The sequence below is a fragment of the Chinchilla lanigera genome, unplaced genomic scaffold (assembly GCF_000276665.1).
Source record: "Chinchilla lanigera isolate Chin_1 unplaced genomic scaffold, ChiLan1.0 scaffold00005, whole genome shotgun sequence".
In the NCBI taxonomy this organism is placed as follows: domain Eukaryota; kingdom Metazoa; phylum Chordata; class Mammalia; order Rodentia; family Chinchillidae; genus Chinchilla; species Chinchilla lanigera.
This window is the reverse complement of record NW_004955406.1, coordinates 12,837,864-12,861,589: the sequence shown is the minus strand read 5'-3', so window position 1 is coordinate 12,861,589 and position 23,726 is coordinate 12,837,864. Positions and strand designations below refer to the sequence as shown.

The following is a 23,726-nucleotide window of genomic DNA, read 5'->3' as shown; positions in this document are numbered from 1 at the left end:
AATTATGCCAACATCTCTCATTATAGATTCATAAAGTGAATGGTACAGCATTTAAGTAAGTTAATGAAAGTCTCCTGATGAGTCACAGGGATTTTTCTCATTGTTATTATTGTAAGAGCTAAACTATAAGTCCATTTTTATGCAAATACTTTGTGGAATGTGGATTTTATTTTGACTTCAGGCCTAGCTGTGTGGGGAGAAATTACTGCAATAATTTCTCTAGTTAACACATTCATTAATGTTTCCTTACTATTTCTACCCTAAGAGGCAATAATTAAGATATTGTAGAACTTGCCTCACATTAAGTTTTATTATTTTAGCTATTAAAATATTTTCCAATGCTACTGAGAAGCAGAAAAATGTTTTAAAAATATCAGTATTGTATAGACATCTTATTCGGTTTTTACAAGTTTTTCTCAACTTATAGTGTTTTCCTGCAATGGCAGGGGGCAGAATTTCTGGTGTAGCTCCTTAGGCACAATGATTAAAGGGAGATTTACTTGAGGGAAAGATTTCATTCACTCTTAAAATTGGCTTTGAGAAGAATCTAATATAAACTTGAATACACATAGTCCAGAATGTGTCTTACATAAGTATGCATTTCCAAGTGAAAGAATTTCATCATGGACCTATCAACAACAAAATGCCTTTAGAAGTCTTTGTCATATCCTAGTCCATAAGCGGTCTCATTGTAGATGAGATATACAATACTCTAGATAAAAGAAATATCTCAAATGAATACTATATGTAAGAATGTAGATGAAATATAAATCTATGTGACAGTACCTTAAAGTCTGAAACTAAATGGAGGGAATATTTACATGGCGGAGGCAAATGACATATTTGATTATAAAATAAGAACATTTCTTAAATCCTATTTGAAACCACCTGAGACCTTCTGACGCTCTTTCTTTTAGTTTCCAGAATTACGACTGCAGCTTGGAATGCTCCTGTGGCAGTGTATCTAATTTGCAGTTATCCACTCTTTACCTTATTCTCAGTCTTAGTTGCTGCATTAGCCTCTCTACCAAAACCAAACTAGAAACTGAAAACTAGGGAGGGATGGAGCTTACTTAGAAATCTCATATTAACCTGTACATTTTATTGCATTCCTGTATGAGCAGGAAGAAGAGTATTTACACCTTGTCTTATTTTGTGGTGTTTAATTCCCAATGAGGGAAAAGTTGGCTTTGTGAAGAGCTGGCATCTTTCTATATCTCTGAGCTGCTGAGGTAGGAGACCCTGCCTTGCCATTGATTATGAGCAACTGAACATTTTGCTACTTGTCGTTCTGATTAATTTTTTTTTTTGTGGACTTTGAATGGAATGTGTTCTACAATTTATGTGGACTGATAATTTTGACTGGAAAACAGAAGTGGACATTTCTTAGTGCTTATGGGAATAGTTAAAAATAAGAAACTGGAGCCCTTGGTATTTGTGGTTTTGCCTATCATGTGGCTCTGATGCCTGAACAGCCGCCAGAAGGAAAAGAAAGTACCAGGCCACAAGGAAGCTGCCTGAATATCTTGTGGCTTTAGACTTAGCCCTGTGTAGGAATTCTATTTTTGGCCAGAGTTGCCATGTGATCTAAACTTCATCTAAATACTCAAATAATGTGGCATCAACATGCAGATTCGCCCAGACCAGGGACTCTCCTGTACTAACTTCCCTTCCCCCTCACTGAAAAACATTGTTGGACCCAAAGTATAATATTCGATTGGCAACAGCCTTTGGTAAGCCAGATGGATTTCATTTGGCAACTAAAGGGTGTAAATATGTGTTTAGGTTCAGAGGTTCCCCCAGACAATGCTTACAATATGTTGGCATGAGTAAGCTAAAGGATTTCAATGTCGGGCATTCTAAAACTCTGTTTTTAAGCAGCAATAAAGTAATGACAAGCAGGCAAAAGCCATCAAACTCTCAGCTAAATCCTCAACTCCTTTCTCACATTGCTGGAGGTAGATATTTAAGGCACAGTCTTAGGGAAAGATGCAGCATTCACATTTTCATTTTAAAATTTCCTGGCTTTTATAGGCTAAACCAAGTCTGGTAAGTGTCATTTAAATTTTACTTTTAATGTTTCATAGTAGCTGATAAGTCAAAGGAAAGGGAAATCTTCCAATTGCCCATTCTTAAAGTTTTCTGCTTGGATGAAATTCAGAGATGAAAGTGCCGTGAATTGTGTACCATAAACCTCTGAAGCCACCGAAACACATACCGTCTATTCAGCCCTGTCTGACTGTGAAGGTTTCCCTGTAAAATCATTCTTTTCTTACAGCGAAGGAAATAAAAGAACGTAGTGATGAAACAGGAGTACTAGGCTGTGTGTCTACAAGTCTGTGTCTGCCTGCGCTGGGTGGAATTTTTCTTTTCTCTTCTTTGAGCCGATATCAACGTGTAAAATGGAACACTCAGCAGATTCCAGCTTGGGCCAGTTTGCAGCTGACTGGCCACAGGACGAGGAATTTTCACTGGCCAGTGGCTCCTTGGCCAGATGCCTATCTTCATCTATCTATCAGGGGAAGCCCAGGGCAGGGCTGGGTACCCTACAACTCAGACAGGCTTCCCTAGTAGTGGTTGATGCTTTTCAATTTAGAGCCCCAAAGAGAACAATGACAGAGCTACTTGTTATTATTTGTCATGGGACATGGGACAGAGGACAGGGAAACAGTTGTGTTTAGGTAACTTAATGTCAGTTTATACCAGGCTAACAGCAGCATATTGTTAGATTTCCTGCCTTCTGCCTGCATTGATGTTACTTGTGCTTTGCCTTATGTAGATCTTTTCTTATTTTCCTTCATCTCTTACCCTCCTGCAACTTCAAATATTTGGAAACGTAAGATAAAGGGCACATTGAAAACAAAGCAGAAAGGCAACTGGAAGTCCACTTCTGCCAAGCTCCCCAGCTCTGACCTTCACGACCTTTGCCTTCTGTGTCCAGGTCTCGCCTAAACAGGCTGCCAGGCATTTCAGCTGCAGCAGGATGGAGATGTTTGTGTAAAGTAGTCTCAAGTTTGCTAGACCCAAGGAAGAAACCACCGAACTAATTTTACTTTCACTTACACCAGACTGAAACCAAGACCTGGAGAACGAAAAGCTTTGACATTAACCATGATTCATTTCACTGAAATACTGTATTACAACCAGAATCATTAAGGAATTTGAATGAGACTTTTGATGGGATTTTTAACTGAGGGGCTTAAACTAAATTGGACATTTTTTTTTTTCATGAACAGCTTGTGCCCAGAATTCTATTTTCACTGAAGTACATTAAGCATCATGACAACCCATGGTAAACCTGCAACAAATTATTAATTACACTCGGGGTTTTCAATAACAAGTTTTGTAACATGGTTGCCTCACAAGATGCCTTAAATATTAAAAGAAAACCCCAAGTCTTTTCTATTCTTGGCAACGATACTTTTGAAAAAAAAATTTTGCTTGGCTTTCCACTTGCTGAAAAATGGTTCACTGAAATAGCAGAAGATCTAGTTACAACTTTAGAAAATATTTTCTTTAAAGAGGAGGGACACTGAAAACAGAAAGCTTGTGGCTGACGTCACAACGCACAAGGTGAGTCCATTTTTTGTTTGGGTGGCACTCGGCTGCTAAGAGCCATGCTTTTAGAGCACTGTTGAGCAGAGAGCAAGTCAGGACTCGTCCAGGACATGCCTGCAGGGACTCAGACCCAGGCCAGTCACACAGGCTCCTTAATCTCCATGCACACTCAGCCCCCGACTTCAAGGCTCAGCAGCTTCATCCTTCACGGCACCAAACCTTGATACGAGGGATGCAAAGACACACAAGAGAATCATGGGTTTGCTCTCACTCAAACTTTGGGAAACTGACTGAAAAAACAAAACGAGGTCTTATACCTAAGCAAAAGGGATTTTGTATTAACAATTACATCAACATAGCAAACAAAGAGACACAGCACTGCAGGCCCTCTAGTGTAAAAACAAAAGCTAAATTATACGGATAACTAAGCGGTTTTCATATTGGTAAAGAAGAGCATACCAGTGCATTGGTTGTCTCTTTATGTAGAGGCATCTATAAATCTTTTGGCACAGGTTAGACGGAAAGTACTGGAAGTGTGGGATGGTGTGAGACTTCTCATGTGTGTGACGTAGAGTCAAGGAAGCCATGTATGAGGGCGTGGACTTATATGAGGAGCTCTTGGGTAGTCTCAGTGCTACACAGGGGATCTGTGCATCAGCTCCATCCAGGCCTCGCTCGTCAGAGACCGTTTCCACCCAGAGGATGAGCTGCAGCAAAGGCCACACCCTCTGGAATAGTTTAATTTTGCCATTTTTAAAAGACACCATCACACTCGGTGAACAAGGAGCATGAGAAGAAAGTACTTCTATCTTTCAACTTTTTTCTTTTTTTGAGTGATGAGGTAAATGAAGTTAGTTCTTTCTTGGATAGAGACCCTTCTTTCCACCCTTTATCCCCTTTTGACCACTGCAAAATAGCTCTGTCTAAGGAAAGGGGAGAAGAGAAATGAGTGAAATAATGCCAGAGTCGGCTATTGCCAGGAAAAACACACCCTGATTGAGTTACTTTGTTCCGTTAATGTCAAAAGCTATGATTTCCAATTAACTAATTTTAAGAAGCTGTAACTGAAAATAGCTACATCAGCTTTAAAGTTAATGTCTGATGAAGATTAGGATCTTCAGTGAAGAGACCAGGGCCCCTAAAGAGGTGGTGATGTCTGCTTAATATCACCCTGCTAAACAAACACACGGCTGGTATGAATTTTCAAACAGTAAGTCTAGCCCTTCAGAAAAGCTGAATGGAGGTATGAGATGAGAGAACAATCCAGATATTCTGGCAGTAGAAAATGTTCCACAAACCCCAGTTTTGTGTCCACTCAATTTAGTTATGACAGCAGCATCCGTACCAGTGGGTCTCTGTGGGCTAGAGATGCTCTCCGAGCTCAGGTGGAATTAATTAAAGCAGCACGCAGTTTGCTCCGGTTCCTGCTCCCTCACCCTCACCACAGGCTCCATGTGCATTAACCAGAATGGCTTGAGCCGCTGAGAAGCTGAGCTAAGAATGACTCCATCACCTCTCTGCTTTCTCTACCTTTACCCTGGGATGCGTAGGTGTAATAACAATACTTTTAAAAAAGGCAGGACACTCATCTGAACTGTTGTAAGGACTTTGATTACCTTTAAATAGGGTCAAAGTAAAAATAGATGTGCATGTAAAAGTCCAGATCATAACTCTCTAACAAAGTCAGGAAGTAACCAGAGGAAAACTATGCACAGCCACACACAGAGTGGCAGTCTCTCCCCTCTAAAAGTTCAGGTGTTGCCTTTGCAATATTAAAACCCAGAAGGAGCGGGTGTGACACTTCTGTGCTGTCTTGTCACATTATGAGTTTCTGGTTTCAGATAAAAGAGGGAAAAGGTCCTTTAAGAAAGCAAAGAACTTGAAAAAACATCAAACTTCCGCCCTGGAAAGCTAAGGATTGTTTTCCTGGAGATGGTGGATAATGGCATTTCAGCTTTTTTAGGTTTTAATAGATAAAATGGAGGCAAATCACGGAAGAAAAGAGAATATATAAATAAGTAGAACAAGGTGACATTTCAATAAGAACTTTCTTCATTTTTTTCCTTCTCTTTCTCTCTCTTTTTGAAATCTTAAACCCTGTTTCTGGCTTGCATTTGGTAGGATTCCTGCTCTGGCTTTTATTGAAAACAGACTTTATGTGGTCAGAATTCTCCATCTGAAGCTGAACTTTAATAGGCATCAGGATCCTGACGGAGACTTTCTTGCTGTCTCTCAGGTGACACCCCCGCCGAAGGGATTTCCCTCCCCATGCGCTGCATTGGCACCGAAACTTGAAGGCTCAGCACAAAGCAACCAGCCTTTCTCCTGCACTCTGTACTCTCATTTCTGTTTCAAATTTGGGACTCTTTGCAAGGCTAGACCAAGGTAGATCTGGTTCTCACTTGAGAGTGTTCTAGAAATTTTGAACTGTGCAACTGTCGACCTACAAATCCCCCAACACACTTTCCTTCAACCTGCCATCCCGCACGGGCTGCTGGTTCCCGCCAGCCTGCCTGCTGCTGCACGCGAGCTGAAAATCATGAAGAGCAACTCCACCCTGCTTAGCAATCAGTTTAGTATTCAAACGCTGATTTTTCTTGAAGAGTATTGACAAGCTAGCTTATCTGAAACCAAAAGGTAAAGCAGTCAAGCAAGCAGGCAAGCCATGCGTGTTCATCCCAGACACTGCCGCCAGCCTGCTCTGGTTCCTTCGCAAGGCTAAACAGACAAAATAACGGCTTTCTCGGCTCCTTTTGAGACTCCCACTTTCCCACTCTCAAAATCTCTTCTCCCAGTGGCCTCCATACTTTCCTGGCACGATAGCAGACACTTTCCAGTGAATGTGAGTTTTTTAAAACAACAAACTTGATCTTACTGAAAGCTTTTTTAAAAAAAATACATAGAAGGGAAGTTCTTTTGAATAATGTAGCATAGTACTTCTAAAGTGGGAAGGGATTTTACTCTCCTGAGGGACAGTGGCCATGTCTAAGGTTATTTTCAGTGGTCATAACTGCAAGAATGTGAGTGACAGCTAATGGGCAGAGGCTAGGAATGCTCTAAACATCTTATAATGCACAGGGCAGCCATTCATAAGAAGAATGTCAGCAGCAATGAGGCTGAGAACACCAGGGTATCACGGGTGAGAGACTGGGCTCGGGAGGCAGATTGCTTGGGATTAAAGTCCAGCTCCACTAGGGCCTAGCCAACTAGTCTTGGGAGAGGGGCTTAAACTCCGTGCCTGTCTGTCAAATGTGAGTAGTAACCTATTTCATTGGGTTGTTTAGCCACTTTAGGCAAAGTATACATTCAGAGCTTTGAAGACAACGCCTAACAAATACTGAGAGCACAATGCCTGTTAATTATTTTTCCTATGGTATTAATACTAGCAATTTAGCTCAGGTCCAAATAAATTATAAGCCAAGTTAACTGAATTTGGAGACAAAAATATAGGATTGAGATTAGGACCAAAATGGCAGCACTAGTAAAAACCACAGTCCTTACAGTTTATCAAATGCTTTCAATTACTTCCTTTCACAAGATCTGAGCAAAACCCCTGTTGTTGATTATTTTTTTTCCTGTTTCATAGATGAGGAAGTCCTGTCTCAGAGTTAAACGAGGGCAGCCCACATCTTTTTACCCCCAGTTCCCTGATACTCGTCTCACGCCCTTTGTCTATTGGCCTGTGATCCCCTTCCTTTCATCACTAACCCCAGCAGCCTAAAATGTAAGTGCCACAACCAGAGGGAGAGGTGACTTCACCTTCTGGGAGCAGTCGCTTTTGTCTTTCTGGCACCCATGTCATCATGTTTCTCTGTCATGGAGCATGTGAGTATCCTAAGGCTCTCAATTAAAAAACATTATGCAGAGGCTAATATTCTTTCCTTTGTAAATTTCTGATTTGGGGGAAGAAGAGCTCAGCATACCTTACCCTTTAAAAATCTCAGATTGTATTTATCATACCTATTTTGATTGTAAATTGTCTGAAGATGAGAATATAGCTCCCACCTTTTTATGCTTGAAATTCCTTTATTCATCTGCTGTACTGGTTAGTCCTGAAAATTTGCTGATAATCGTCAGAACGTGTGAAGCAGAATGCAGCATGTTCAGTTTCATATACTGCTAGCGACCAAGCAGCTGTCTGTCCACATTAAAATTACTATGTGTAGCTAAAAAAAATTGTAGAGCAGTGAGGTGGATTGTACTTAGCTCACATTCAAGTTAGTGATATTTGGGTGTAAGAATCACAGTGCAGAAAGCAGATGGATAAGATTCCTCAGGTCAGGGCTTTTCTACAGTTCCTCTGGAAATTGAGAGGACAGGGTCTCAGCCCATGAAGAACTCAGACCTGTGGAGCACACAGCTTGCCACAACCAGCCACAAAGCCCTCGGTCAGGTTCGGCTAACAGCTGCCCAAATGTCATTCACTGGGGCCCGCTCAGTTTGTGCCACAAGAGGCTTTGATGACCACAGATCGGGTTTAAATGATAAAATAAGCTCGGCAATTTTTCTGCACATCCCCCAGCCAGGGTGAAAAGTGCAACTGCGCATGGTCAGATGTCTGTGATTTTCTTTTTCCAATATATTTTGTCTGTCACACCATGCGAAGAGCGCCCAGGAGCCGCCCTACCCGCGCGGTGCTCACTCACGCCTTACCTGGGAACACTGGGCGGGGCCCTCGTGGGCCGAGACGGGACCTGCGGAGGGGCTCCGAAGGAGTCGCTGCTATTGGGAAAAGGAGGTAAGGGCCCGGGACGAAACGGGACTGGGGGAGCCCCTGAGTGGGGGCCTGGAGAGGGGATGGCGGGAGCTGGTCCTCGGCCCGACGCGGGTCTCGTGAGGGGAGCACTGAGTGTGGGCCTCCTCTGGGTCGTGGGGCTTGGAGGAGGCGACCTGCAGAAAAAGACAATTCATCGTTTGCCCATTCCTGTTTCTCTCTGAATTCACCTATAAAAAGTTTTAGAATTTCCTGACTGCTTTTCAAAAATATTTTTGGCTGCGTAATTCGGAGACATTTCATGAAAGTTGAAAGGTGTAAAAGGGTAAATGGTGGAAGTAAGTTTCCCTCCCCTTCCTCTGCTCTGTGGAGACAACCAGCAGTGATTTCTGGTGTGTTCCCTTTAATTACGTCCTACATCTCGACAAGTGTACACCTTCAATCTATTTGTAAATTGGTGTTCTGTGCATCATAGAATGCACTACAATGTTCTACAACTTCTATTTTATAAAACTTATTTATTAACCTTCATTTGGGAATTTACTGAACCGCCATGTTCTTTTTAATGGCTGTATACAATTCCATTGGAAGGGTGCACTGTATTTACTTTTGCAGAGAATTAGTTGACTCTGCCCTGCTCATCTCCTCACTCCTGAACTTGAATAGCTTTCTCCCTTTTTTTCCTTTAGGTTCATAATGGTTTTGGAAAGCATTTTCAGAAAGGATGCCAGCATGCACAAGACTGTCAAGGTGCTGTGGGGCCATGTCCCTACCTGCGAGAGTGCTGGATCCAGGAGTCATCCACTGGAGGTGGTGCTGGGGTGGACACAGTGGCTGTGTTGATGTCACCAATGATCACCAGGGCTTCTTTCAGGGCTTGGTACATTCGAAGCATCTCGTCTCGGCGCTGAGCCTGCTCAGCAGATTCCTCCATCAGAGTATTCTGGTCCTCTGAGGAATATAACTGGGCTAGGAGCTCTGAGTTTATGAAGTCTTTAACCTGTCACATCACCAAAGAGAAATACAAGTGGGGATGGGTGAGTCATTGAAGGGTGCAAACATGGCTGTCGTATCTACAGTCTGTGAACAAAGTCTGCGCTGTCCACCAGGGAAAAAAGAACACTCCATGTATCTGCTCACTCTTATTTTAATCATCATCCTCACTATTCCTAGTGTTGGTGTGAGTAGTGGCTTTCTTCTTTCTTCTGTCAACACAGAGGGCAACAAAGAGGAGCAGAAGAGAGGCGAAATCCACCACCACCCAAACAGGGCCGGTTGGCTGTCCCCATAGTGTGGTCTGAGACTCCCTGGTGTACAGGAGAGGGAAGGAACCACTAGGTGAGAGAAATACTTTCAGTAGAAGATGGTGACCGAAAAAAAAAAAAAAAAAAAAACCTGTGTAGTAACACATGTTTTGCATTCCTGGGGATTCTCAGTTCCTCAGACAGTGTTTACAAAATCACTGGGAAACTGCAAGACACTGAGTTTTAATGCTCTCTCAAAAGTAGAAGTAGCACCCATAAGTAGATATTTATTAAATATAGAATCTCTCTTTATAGATGTATATATGCACGTTGATTTGTAAAAAAAAGTTGATTTATCAAAAAGTGAAAATGTAACAGCTGTTACATGAAACACCTAAATGTTATCTAGAGTCACTTAATATTTTCAAAAAAGGCGAAAAGCCAGTGTATTTGATTGTTTTAAGTCCAGAGAGACAATAGAGACCTGTCAGATGCTCTAGACTTCTGTGTTGTAGTTAAATTTGTAACTCAGAGACGATATGAGTCTAAAACACATAGTTTCATTATTTTTTAAGGATATTAAAACATGTAAATAATTCTAATTAAAAGTTTGGTTAACTTCACAGCATCATAGTTGCAAAATGAAAAGTGTTCCTGCATTCTTTTTGTATTTTGGTGAGCCAAGAGTGATTCAAGTGTGGAAGCAACCTAATACACAGTGTGTATTCAGAGAACTCTCTGGTGGGGTACAAGGTTTCTGATAGTTACAATAGTTTGTGGAAGATCAATTTGGCACAATGGAGAGGACTTGAATGCTAAGGAAGGTTTGAACTTTATGCACTCAGCAGTGGGGAATGGTGGTAAGTCTTTAAGCAAGTACATGAAACAATAAGAGAGAGTTTTAGGAGACTTAATCCAGATGGGATTGAAAAGAATTAGGAAGGGTAGGAGAAAAGTTCATAGGAGGCTACTGTAGACGATTAATGGGAGTTAGCAATGATGCAGTGGAATGGAAGAGAGGTATACTTGTAAATGACATTATAAAGGAAAAACTGACTGGACTGGGTGCTATTTGTTCATGCAGGGCAAGGAAGAAAGGAATGAAGATAACCCAAGTATTGACATTTGGCTGAATGTAAGAATAGAAAGTCGAATATCACAAAAGAAAGTCAGATTTAGAAGAATGGCAGTCAGTTTGGCTTTAGGAATATTTTATTACCCTCATTGAAGATATATTCACTTCTAAATCCAGTTGCAGGTGCCCAGGGAGGCATGGACACACACAAACCTTCTACTGTTGGGTGTGCGCATGCATTTGGAAACATATTGCAACTTAATACTCAAAGCCAGGCAATTTTCCTGGCATTGACCAACAGTTGAGTTAGCTCTTTTGAAGTTTTACATCTTGCTGGACTGTAGCTTAGGTTCTATTAAATACAGTTTAAAAGAAGATTCTTCCAAGAATAGATTTAAAGCAGATCTGAATTGAGAATCAATTGTGGAACCATGAAATAAAATAGTAAAGGGCTATTTCAGCATTCTGATCAAAGACTTGTCTTGAATCTTCCACACCCAAATGTTATACACTAAAACTTGCCTACTTGCTATACACAAAATCTTTGGCGGTGACCTGAAATAATATGGTGTTAATAACATGAGAAAAATCAGCAACACCTCACATGGGTAAAGAACACAGGCTTTGGAATGAGACTGACCTGGATTTGCATCCTAGCTCTGATACTTATCTTTGAGGCTCAGGTTCTTTATTTGTTTTTTTTTTTTTTTTTTGGTTTTTTTTTGGTTTTTCTCCGGTACCGGGAACCGAACTCACGACCTTGCGCTTGCCAGGCAGGCGCTTTGCCGCTGAGCTAAATCCCCAGCCCCAGGTTCTTTATTTGTAAGATAGGGATGGCTGTAGTAGCTTCCTTAAGCACTGTGAACGAATATAAGGTGCCTAGCATACAGTTAGTGCTCAATAAACAAAAGTTGTTTTCGCTTTTTATAGACTAAATTGGCATCGGTATGTAGAGGAAGGAGAACAACAGAAAGCTATTGCAATAATATAGCTATCGAGTGATGTAGTTAAGTATTTTGCATTTAAGCAAAATTTTAGAAAGACTCTGTCCTTTTGACAGCCTGTGATGATATTGCCAGAGTTTGGAATAAAGATTTGATGTGGGCATTTGGGGGGTTGTCAGATACTTCAGGGACTTTCTGAGCAGTTTGTATGTGTCAGTGTTACAAGTCCTTAAATCAAGGATTCTGCAAGACAACTAGAGGTCAAGTGGATCCCTTGTAGGTGATAGCATTTAGAAAATACCTCACAGGCCATAACAAACTGATTATACTTGGATGTGAGATTCGAAACAATCTTTATGCTTTTAATTATAACACCTTATAACCTCTACATCTTTGTATGGTTTGCAAAAATTCTCACATATGAAACCTTGTTCCAGCTCAAACTCTCCAGGCTAGATAAACAGGCATTACCACACCATACCACACTGCTCAGTGTAAAGGAATGCGAGGTCATTAAAAATGTTCCACATGTTTTCCTCTTCCTTGCTTTAACCCTTCTCTAGCAACCTATGATATATTTGGATTTTAAACCAGCTTCTTTGTTATGACTGAGATCGTTTTAATGGCTTTACCAACAGAAGAGACATTTTGAGGATTTTTGTATAGTTCAGTTGCCAGGGAGATCATTTCCTTAAAATCTCTTTGTTTCTACACAGGATTGCTTTACGGTGCACCATGATCTCTCATTCACATGACACATAGACACTTGCACTCCAAAGTTCAATTTTAATTAGTTTTAAGGATAGGGTCCTGATTGGAATTTTAGATCTCACAATTTTCCTAGAACTACTTAAGGCTTCTGTCTTTCCCCTAGGGATTTAGCTCTGCTAATGACCGAGGCAAGTTTTCCTTCTTCACAAGTAATCTCCAGTTACTCACAAGCATAACATTAGGCAGAAGAAGTTAGACACAAAAAGACACATATGCTGTGATTCCAAAGTTCATAAACGGGTAAAACTAGCCATGGGTTCAGAAATCAATCAGGGGACTATTGCCTTCGAGGGGGTGAAGGCAGGAGGCGGGTGAGAGGGGTCTGGAGGTCTTGGTCGTAATCTTTTTCTTAAGCAGAGTGCTGAATTCTTGGGCTGTGGAAACAGATCAATGGTCTAAATACCAGAATAAAGGCCTGGTATTTAAGATATATTTTCCACTCAAATAATGACCATTTAAAATAACACTTTACTTCATACACATTAAAGCTACAGTAAGTTTTGAAACTAGGGCACCTGTTACCAATTTTCCACCCAGTGTCAATGGCCCAGGAGAGGGAATGTGGACCTCCAGGGGTCCGGCTGCTGCTTGCCGGCATTCTGAGTGTGAAATGCCTCCAGGTTTCATATCTGGTTTTTAAAAAGAATCCATAAAAGCTTTTACATTTGATTCTGTATTCTCTGAGTTTATTTGAATAGGAGACACAATGCTTTCAGATTTAAAACATTGTTTTCATATTCAAACAAATCCTAATTAGATCTTCAAGTAAAATTAACCCTCTGGGAACATAACTCTGTGGCTATAGTCTGTGGGGGGTAGGGGGGTGACCCTCCACTTTGCAAGGACTGAACTTTAGTGTTGCCAATCCTACCATACGCATTAGCTGGTGTCAGCATGCAGACGACGTGCAGACAGCATCAGGCTGGAGTGAGCAGGCCTGCGTCTCAGTCTAGACTCTGCCACCCCCGGCTGTGTGGGCTTGTGCAAGTCATTTAACATCTCAGAGCCCTAGTGTCTTCATTTATAAGCTGAGGAAAATAATGGGTGTCCAGTGGGGTGGTGGTCAGAGGGATTCAAACCTGCCACTTCGCCACCTCAGCTGGTGGGGAACTGCTGGTGGGGCAAGCTGCAGAGGCAAGGCTTGCATGCAGCGGGCTTGCGTGGAGTGCTTTGTGTGTGCTGGCTTTAAGGTCCTGCACAAAGCTTTGCTGCTTGAACTATAGCTTGTCCATAACTGCGGCCTCTCCTAAACATGGGGTTTCTTTGTGCTGCTATTACCTGGTATGTTTAAGTAATGAAACAGCTGCTATGTTTCAGTAGACAAAGGCTTACAGTATGTCTGAGGCAAGGCATTTATTGCTTGGCTTTCAACTTCTTAAACAATTCCATATGGAGACCTGAGTGGCAGAGCCCTTAATGTAAACTTTCAAAGGAAACTGTCCACCGAATTCGGAACTTTATGAAAGTTGGCTGAAGCATATTCCTTTGCAGAAGGCAAGGCAGCCTTTCCCATTTCAAAGAGGAAAGGCCATAGTCTGTTTCTGGTTGAGCAGGAAGAAATAGAGAACCTCATTTTAGGTATTTATTGGTTCTGGAGGAATACCAAAGCCATTTATAGAAGCAGCTCAGTTTGGTGGGTGGAATTCAGAGTTAGAAGTCAAACTATCAGTTTTCTAGTTGAAGATAGCTTCACCTTAAGTGAAATAAAAACACTGGCACATCTGAATGGCCCAGTGCTGGGTGTCTGCTATGTGCCTTCTTGTTCTTACATGTGGAATGAACAAAAGGTTGGCATTCTGTCCGACACACAGTTTTGGGTTGTGAGAATGTGAGAACATTTTTAAAGAGAGACATCTTTTCACAGATACAGAAATTACACATTTAATTTAAAATATATAATGTATGTTATACATAAAAATCTTACATGTATAGTGAAAAACAGATATAATTCTCAAGAAAAGCAGTTATTCTACATATGTAAAACAAATGTCTGATAGAAACAAAAGTTTACATTTCAAACAGAAGTAACTAATGTCACAAAAATTCAAGCCTCACGTAGCACTTTTACCTCCACCACATTCCTATTAATCTCTGTTTCAAGGTTTGGCCTTGGAGACCAGATCTTAATTGAAGTCTCCTTTCTCATGACTCTTCTGTGAGGTCTCTCTCAAGACGACTAGCAGAGCTTTACTGCCAAGGACAATATTCTGGAGGTGGGGGTTTAGCCATTTCATTAAAGAAAACAACACAACAGTTAGGAGCGAGGGAAATTACTCCTACATTTCTTTGTATGTATGGGTACGTGGTGTGTTTTTCTTGAGACGGTGAAAGTAGGATAGATTTACAATAGGATTTTTTTTTCCCCCTTTTAACTAATTTGTGTCAAGCTACTCTGAACAGCTATAGACAGGAAGTGCTATTTCCTGTGCTGATGATTTAATATAGCGCAGGGCAAAGCAGCATTTGAACTGATGGCAGTACTAATGACTCTTGGTAAAACAGTGAAAAGATAAATGATCCTTAATCAGGCAAATGTTTAAATAAGCAAATGCCTGGATATACCACAGCAAAACAACCTGAATTCATTTAACCAAAGCTAAGAGGGTAATTTAAAAAATACACAGACTATTTGTTTAGTGCTTTAGATTTTTCTAAACGGCTTACAGCCGCATTTATTATATTCTCTGACAGATCTCTGAGGTACCTCGGTGTTGTGACTAAATAAAACTGTAGAGGTCACTGACTTCAGCTCAGAGTGGTTAAAAGATATGCTTCAGTCCACACAACAGACCACTGATCAAGAATAACAGTACCATTCATAGTTCCCACATTTCCAATTTATTGTTTACCTGTGCTTAGACCTCAAAGCATTCTGTTAACCTTGCTCAAATACATGAAATGTCTACAAAAATAGTTCAAAACAACTTACTAGAGATGGGGGAAGGGAAGAGGAGGGGAAGGGTATTAAAAAAACAAGGTTGTTCACATGTTTAAGGCTTCTTAGAATTAAGAAATGTAGAAATCACGGACAATAAATGGATAGCTATACTTGCAAGTAAAATTCTGAAGTCAATCTCAATGTATGGATAAGAGCTATTCATGGTTTTTTTTTTTTTTATTTGTTTTGTTTTGTTTTCCCTGTGGCACCAGGAATTGAACTCAGGACCTTGCGCTTGCCAGGCAGGCACTTATGCCACTGAGTTATATCCCTAGCCCTTATTCATGATTCTTAAATAGACGACCACATTGATTTCTTACACTTATATTTCCCACAGTAACTGTCATACATACTATCTTCTGCAACAAATCGCCAAGTCGGACACACTTACTATGATCAGTAGTTTACGTACTGACATGTAAACTGTCATGTACAGGGAAACTGACATGTACAGGGTTAAATGACTCACTTTAGGTCAACAGAATCTGTAGCAGAATTAGGGTAAGAGCCAGGTTACTCCTGAATTCTAGTTTGGGGCTTTTTCACTATTTTACCATCTGATTTTGATTTCTTACAGGCAATGTTCATAATATATTGGTGGTTTAAATAAAACAACGTCCTTAGATAATAACTGGGAAAAATTAATGATATTTTACATGTGAAGATTCAGAAAAGGCTGTTATAAAACAGCACAGTATAGCCTTCTTATCTAAAAGATAATTTCTCTAATAGCTTGTAGTTTTATTCGTACTTTGAAAAGTCAACTACCAAAAGAACCAAACCAGACCACTTAATTTAAGTATCACATCCAGAGAGCTACAGATAAATGAAAAAGGAATGATTCTGGAAAATATCAATTTGTCTATTGCTAGTATAGCAGGATACTTTGAGATTTGTGGTTATATCATCCTTAAAACAAACCTGACTTTATAGTCAAGGGAATAAGGCAAGACGCCCTTTCTCAAGTTAAAATAGCATTTTAAAGTTTATACAGAATGAAAATCATATTAATAGTGTATATATGTATGTGTAGGATAAAGTATATCTTTTGCCTTTAATCTCAAGATCTAGGAGCCAGGACATCTGACTTTATTGCTGGCTTTGAAATTAACTTATACCATGACCATGAGTTGTTGGATTTGAAGTTAACTTATACCATGACCATGAATATAATATTTTTACTCTGCTTTATTATCAGCAAATTCACACCCTTCTAGAAAATAGCCAATGAAGCACACCTAGGTACTTTAGCTAGAAGTCCTGCTTTCTCTCCTGAATTTTCTTTCATCGATCAGTCACCACTTGTAAAGGAAAAATTATAAACCCAGGTATTTCAGTTATCCAGTTATCACAAAGACACTCAAGCAAATGTGCTCAGTTTCTACACTTGAATGGGTTACAAGTTAAGGAGATAATTTGTAATCACTTACATTATTGATCATAAGGTGCATTATAGTTTTAGGAATTAAATCTCGGATGCATTTGTTGATAATAGACATGTAGGAGTCCACGAGGTTGCGAATGGTCTCCACTTGCCTCTCTAGTTGTGGATCCATGGAAAAATTTTCTGTTTGGCCATTCTCATCATTTTCAGTCTAACAGAGAGGAAACAAAATGAAACATGGATTATCTCATGTTTGCTCAGAAGGAAAACACGCCAGACATGAAATGATCAACTTTTGCTTAGCATACTTTGAGTGTACTCCATTATACTGTAATATGTTTACCTTATCTCCCACCAATTAATTCTGAAAAGAGATCAAGATCCTTCAGTTTTGTTCTACTTTTAGCCTACCATGTTCTAGCAAAAGGAAGTATTCTATGTCTGAATAAATGTTGAAACGTGTAACCAAATAACAGTGTACCTAACAACAGACCTCTAGAGAACAATCTAATCTTAAGCCATTTGCAAACTGGCCAAAGAACTGAATCCAAACATATGATGCAGATGTAAACCTCTGGGAGGAGTCTCCAGGGATTCCATAGATTAGAAATAACCTTGATGCTATTCTGGCACTTCTAGGTCTGCTCTGGATTGGATCAGCCTTGATTCAAAACTAAATCTCTGAAGACTGGCCTAGAGCCAAAGTAAGAGATACAGAAGATAATTCATCCTTCTATGCATTTGCTGGAATTTGTTATGTAAATTCATGCTTCTGTCATCACTCTGAAAGGCTGGCTCCATTGTGAAAACTTACCATGTCAGCTTCCAACTTGTTATTCTTTGACTAAAACGGAGCACATCTATACACAAAGAATTTATTTGTGCAATACAAGGGGCGCATCTGTTTTCTATATCATAGAACTTGAATTAATTAATTTTGGCTTATCCACCAGAGGCTGGGCTGGAATGGCATCTTCATCATTAAGGGATGACCTATTGGCTTGGCATTGAAATCAGTTTGGAACAAATGGTCTCCATTTAAAGTCAGGTTGAAGCATCTAAGCCCCCAAACATGATACCGATATTTAGTGGTTTGGCTACCTTTTAGTATTTAGAGAGGTTTAATTACGAATGTAACAAAGAGAAATAATTTATTGTTTCCAATGTGGACATGAAGTACCTTTCTTTGGAAACACACATACTTTGCTCTGCCAGATTTTCAATCATCCAATCAGTTCTAGGCAAAGCACTATGCTAAACAACTTCACAGTGTCTATAAATGATGAGCCTTTCCTTTGAAGCAATATGCATACGTGAACGGTATATTCATAAGTCACAAGACCGAAACCAACGAAGATAGAAATTTACAACATTTCTATAGGTTTTGTAAAGAAATATTGAATGCTTAACAATGTGTGCTCACTGTAAAAATTAACTGTCATATTTTAGTCCTGAGAGCATGATATGAACCTGCAAGGTTAATAGCATAGGACATAACTGAGGGATCACCTGCTACAGCAGCAAAAGAGAAAGAAGATTAAAAAATTCAAAGTGACAGATGATTTTTTTATTTAATTTCTTTAAAAATGGTCTCTGATAGGAAACCACCGAAGAGTAAAGGGCTTCTGGGATGTGGGAAAAGAGAAGGGAAAGAAGGAGAAATTTTGTATGTATGTATATACAGGATAGATAACATGGTTGTTCTTCTATCTGCTGTTTCTATGCTGAAAGAAACTGTCAATGAGTCTTTGGTTGACCAGTATTGCATGTCTATATCTGTTTTGATGAGAAGCCACTTTGAAGATATCAATATGTAATACAACCACCATTGTTAATTCCCTACCACTTTGTTTGTAACTCTGTATTGTCTGTATTGTGCTTGTGATATGTTGTAAAATGTTGTATGTCTGTTAATGTTTCCCTCCTTTTATCCTTAAAATAAAAAAAAAAAAAATGGTCTCTGATGAAAGTAGTTCTTCCATAATTCTTTAGATTTGCTATTAATTTATGATATAAATACAATATGATGTAAAATAAATGAACAAAAACCAGGGCGAAAAAAGATGAAATGATGGAGGGAAAGTCAGCCATGAAAGAAATTCAGTCATGTTTCCAAATATTTTCTGAGGTATAAATACCGCACCAAGCCTGCAAATGTATACTATTCTACAATAAAAGCCTAACCCTAACCCTAACCCTAGCCCTAACCCTAATCCTAACCCTAACCCTAACCCCAACCCTAACTGTAACCATAGCCCTAGTCAGTCCATGGTAATTGCCATGTTGTTTTAAGGGTATTGTATCTGAAGGTCAAATCTTCAGATTTAAATTTGTACATTCAGTTACCTAGCATGACTAAGACTCAGCTTCTACATCTTTAAACTGGGAATACCCTTATCTGGAAAAGCTGAGGCAGCTGACTGAGATGATGTATATGAAATAACCCAACAGAAGGCCTCAATAACTGTTAGTTCCTTTCTTTACGGAATATCCATGGATGAATTGAGAGCTGCTGACTCTCAACACACATTATGGACATCTGAGGTGAAAAAAATGGAGATAAAACATTTCCAATTTAAACCTTTAAAAAAGGCCAAGCTACACATTTATATTCTGTACGCCTATGTCTTTTACAAGCAACTCCTTGCCTATGGCCCTTTCTGCCCACTACTCTGCCCTAATCTATGAAGACAGCTCATGTCTCAAGCCTGTTCCACTGTAACCTCTTCTATGTAAGCCCCTGGTGACCCTTAGATCTTCAAGTACTCCTCTTGCACACCTACTTTTATTTTTTAACATCCGGCTTAATTCTACGCTTCTCCTGTGCTAGACTGTAGATTGGATCTTGTGTAGCTCTTCTTTCTCAGCAACTAGCACAGACCTTGTGTAGAGGAGTGTGAGGCATTAAAACTAAAAATGGGTATACCAAAGTAGGAATGCCTACTTAGTACAGAAACAGAGAAATCTTAGGTTGATTAGTTAGGGTTCACCACTACGTGATAATAATGAGGATGAGAAAATGATTATGAAACTATACGTATGCATGAGAACAAAGCTGAATTTACGAAGCTGAAAATCTTTTCTATATGGAGCAAAACAAACTTCCATAATGACTACAATACAACTCAGTTAGTCTCTTGTGGATTTTGCTATTATATTTAGCAGTAGGGGGTGAGAGCATTTCAACATCAACCTACTACTTCCTCTGGGAATACTTATGAGCACTTACTGTATTTCAGGTGCCATGCTGATAGATCTGCACCACAATCATAGGGAACTTTGTTACTGTCACTCTATAGAAGAGCATATCGAAGCTCTGAGAACTGATATTTGTTCAACACACGTAAAATTAATATAATTTTAAATTAAATTTCTTTTTCTGTTTAGTGTTATAAAAGTAGATATGAAACATTCATAATATATCATCAGTTTTATCTATAAAATAATGAATATGAAAAATAAATCATTGAAGTACTGATATTTGTAAGAAATAAATTATTGAGCTAGAAGAGAAAAGTGGGACAAATTGCAAATATTAAATAAACCTTTAGGAGTATGATGAAACACCAGAAAAATTATATCACCATTCATATTTTCATGTAGAAACACTGAATGTCTTCATTTTATACTATTATTAACATTTAGACTTGCTTTACTTTTCTGCACAACAAAATGTGCAAAAGATACTGAGTTTTGCATTTTGAAATCAGAAGCACTTAGTAAGCAAAGTGTCAGAGTGAATAAAGCACACTTGTTTACTTCTCAAAGTAAACAAGAAAAAAATTGAGATACTCCAAAATGCTCAGTAAAACAACCTAAAGCTCTCTTTAGCCTTTGGATATACTAGTACACATACAGACACATGTAAATCTTAACTATTTTGATAACAGAGTGGACATGTGAGGGAGTCACAGAATTTGGAACATAAATTTGATTTCTGATTTTAGAAAGAAGCAATAATGTCGAAGATAAGTAAGGAAAATGTGAAAGTGTGTATAGATGAAAATTTTCCTTTAAGTGAGCAGCAGCAGAGAGCCTAAGTTCGCTTTTCTCTAATCCCAGCTCTAACCAAATTCTCTGCCATTCTTTTGTGAATGTATGCTGTGCGTGACTGTATTTTTCCTTTGTTTAAATTATGATTGCAATAGGATTCTTTGCAAGGCACTAAAGTGACAGATGTTTATCATTATCCTCATCAAGGGAATGTAAAATAAAAATAGTAATTTGTCTCTGATCTTTGAAGCAAAAAAAAAAAGAATGGCCTGCAAACATTTAACCTTTTATGTGCAGGTTCATTGAAGCTGTTTACAAAATGTGAATAATGTAAAACCCAGCTTTCTTCTGAAAAATACAATAGGCAAGCCTTGCTGAAATTTTTTTCTAAGTAGCTTTTGAGAAATCTAATTCAATTTAAGCAATTACAAAACAATAGTGTAAATGTGAAACACTGAAATGTACTTACCAAAATTATAACTCTTAAGAAATTATTTAAGAAACAGACCATTCTAGAAAATTTTAATTTAAGAGTTTTTTCTTAAAAGTTTACAATAACAGGTGGGGGAATGAAAGTGTTGTATAAGAAATACTTTTCACTAAGTCTTGAAGCATTCCTTATAAAAGTTCTGGACCTGACTGAAACACCTCCTCTCTTCCCTTAGTAAGAACTATCTCTTAATTATATCATCAGTTTATTTGAGGACCTCGGGAACTATTGAAATAAAGCTGCTGACTTCAACTCTTTAACTCTGGGATAATAGAAACAAAATATCTTCCCAATCGTATGAGCTTAACAATACTACAGAGCCAATGGGGGATTTGCCGGGTCTCTTCTCTCCAATGGAAAGCACTGGAAGTCATTTACACAGTTATACAAGTTATTTTTCTAGATAACTAATTCTGATCCCTTTCTATGTGTTCTTACTACATAATTCTCTATCTTAAAGAATAAAAATATCATTTGACTTCTTAGTGAATCTCATCACTATGAAAACATTGTTACCATGGTAATGCACCTTCGAATTTTGGAGGTCCAAATAACTGAGAACGTTTTCACCTAAAACCACTCTCCACTCCCAACTGTTTGCTTACAATTTGTTGAGGCTAGAAATTAAGCAACCAACTGTGCAAAAAACTACATGAGAATGATGCCCCAGAAGGCCTTTGAGGGTTTTCTAGGTTGTCATCTGGCACTCTGTGACAGGTATTTCACTGATCAATTCCAATATTTAGTGTCCAACGTATACTGTGAAAGATTCAAAGGCAGTCTGAAAAGCAAAGGCCTTGCTTGTGAGCTCATGAAACAGGAAGGGCACAAAGGGAGGGGAGTTAGTGAGTCCGAAGATGCACTAAGCAAGTTCAGTGCCTAGTGGACCACAGGGAGACTTTATAGATGGAAATGCTTGGAATGGCTTTTAGAAGCAGAGTGGGATTTCAAAAATAAAGATGGATACTGAGGAAACATACTTGTTATTTTTATTTCTAGTACTCATTACACTGCCCACATATAGCAGAAGCTTCATAAATACTGTGGGATAAATTTAAAAAAAAACCCAACACGGGCCATTTCTGAAGTTCTGGGATTTTGTTACTGAAGGGAGCTGAGTGATGGAGATCCAGATGTGTGCTGGTGTTTCTAGATGTGTGGTGGTGTTACAGGGAAATATGGCAATTTCTGGGATTCTTAGAACTAAGTTCTCTGCGGAGAGCCTCTTTTTGGCATGGGTAGGATAAGTGCCTGCATCCGGTATTGCATTTTGATTAATGAAAAGGATGTGAAAGGTTTGAATTGTGATTAGAGTCAAAATGCTGGCCAGCGAAGGGGAGATGCCTTTTCAAGAAACACCCATAAAACAGGAGAAATCACTGAGCCTAAGCTGAACCAGGTTATCTTGGGGATTAACAATGGGTTAAATGAAAAGGCTGGGTCAAACTTTTGTGTTTACGCTCTGTTCATTTTAATGCTTCCTTCTTTCTTCTCTTTTACCTGTTAATAACTTTTTATTTTGCTTATAACTTTTAATGTCCTTTGACCTCTCAGTAGCATCATAGCCAACATTACAAAGCTATGCTAGATTAAGGTGAAATAAAGCTGCCATAAGACAAGCCTCAGAATTCTCTTTTTTTTATTTTAAAGAGAATAATAAAAAATAACTAACAGCATAGACAAGAACAAAACAAAGCAAAACCAATAAAAATGATACAAGGTTTCAAACCAGAGTGGTAGGAATTAATAGTGGTTGTTATATTACATATTGTTATCTTCAACTAAGTTGCTCAGATTACCAGATGCAAGAATGCAAAACTGATCAAACCATTAAAGAGAATAAAAAGTAATATAAAAAATTAGAAATGATACAGAGCTTCACTAGACAAGATGGTAGGAATTCACCAATGATTGTTGTACTGCATATTGTTGTCTTCAAATTAGTTGTTCAGATTACCAGATATAAGCATGCAAAATTTGTAAAAAAAAATTTAAGCATTAACTCTTCCTTTTAATAAACCATTAGACATCAGCAAGAATTTTCAAGATGACTACTGGATTAAAAATATCAACAAAAAAAGCTTGATTCTGAATGTAGCTGTCTTTTTCTTTTCAACTCATTTATTTCTGTTTGGTAGCAGCATATGTCTAAATTTATAATAAAAAAACTTAGAAGAAGACAGTAATAAATAATGAAATTTGGGTGAATAAAGGATGTTGTAATTTCACTGACAGCCTCATACAATTACATTTGCATTGAAGATGCATAAAATAATTATTTTAATCTGTAAGTTGTAAAAACAGTGAATGTGTGGATTTTTAGAAAAATCTGAAAATCCATACCTTATTCTGGGCTTCTCCTAGAAATAATTCCAGTCTAGCTTTAATCTATCTGAAGGCTGCTACAGTTTTATCAGATAAGTTCAACAACATGAAAAATTCATATGTTAAGTATTTAAAGCATAATATAGAACACTTTTAAACAATCTTACTTCTTTTTTAAAATTGTGCCTATTTATCTTGGGAAAATCTCGATCTCTACACTGAACTTACCATAAAGTAACAAGTTGGAACAAATTAGTTTACAAGATTTCTTTTAAAAATAACCGCTCCTG

General features: G+C 38.7%; 1 protein-coding gene across 5 annotated transcripts in view; it reads right to left on the bottom strand.

The window, feature by feature from the left end:
- Dnm3 (dynamin 3) overlaps window positions 1-23,726 on the bottom strand; it is a 535,700-nt gene that overhangs the window by 19,593 nt on the left and 492,381 nt on the right. For all 5 annotated transcript variants that reach the window (XM_005374853.2, XM_005374856.2, XM_005374854.2 and 2 more), the window contains 3 exons: window positions 16,675-16,839; window positions 9,046-9,272; window positions 8,212-8,448 (listed from right to left, as the gene is read on the bottom strand). In XM_005374853.2, coding sequence (XP_005374910.1) covers window positions 8,212-8,448; window positions 9,046-9,272; window positions 16,675-16,839 — 629 coding nt within the window. The remainder of the gene's footprint in view (window positions 1-8,211; window positions 8,449-9,045; window positions 9,273-16,674; window positions 16,840-23,726) is intronic.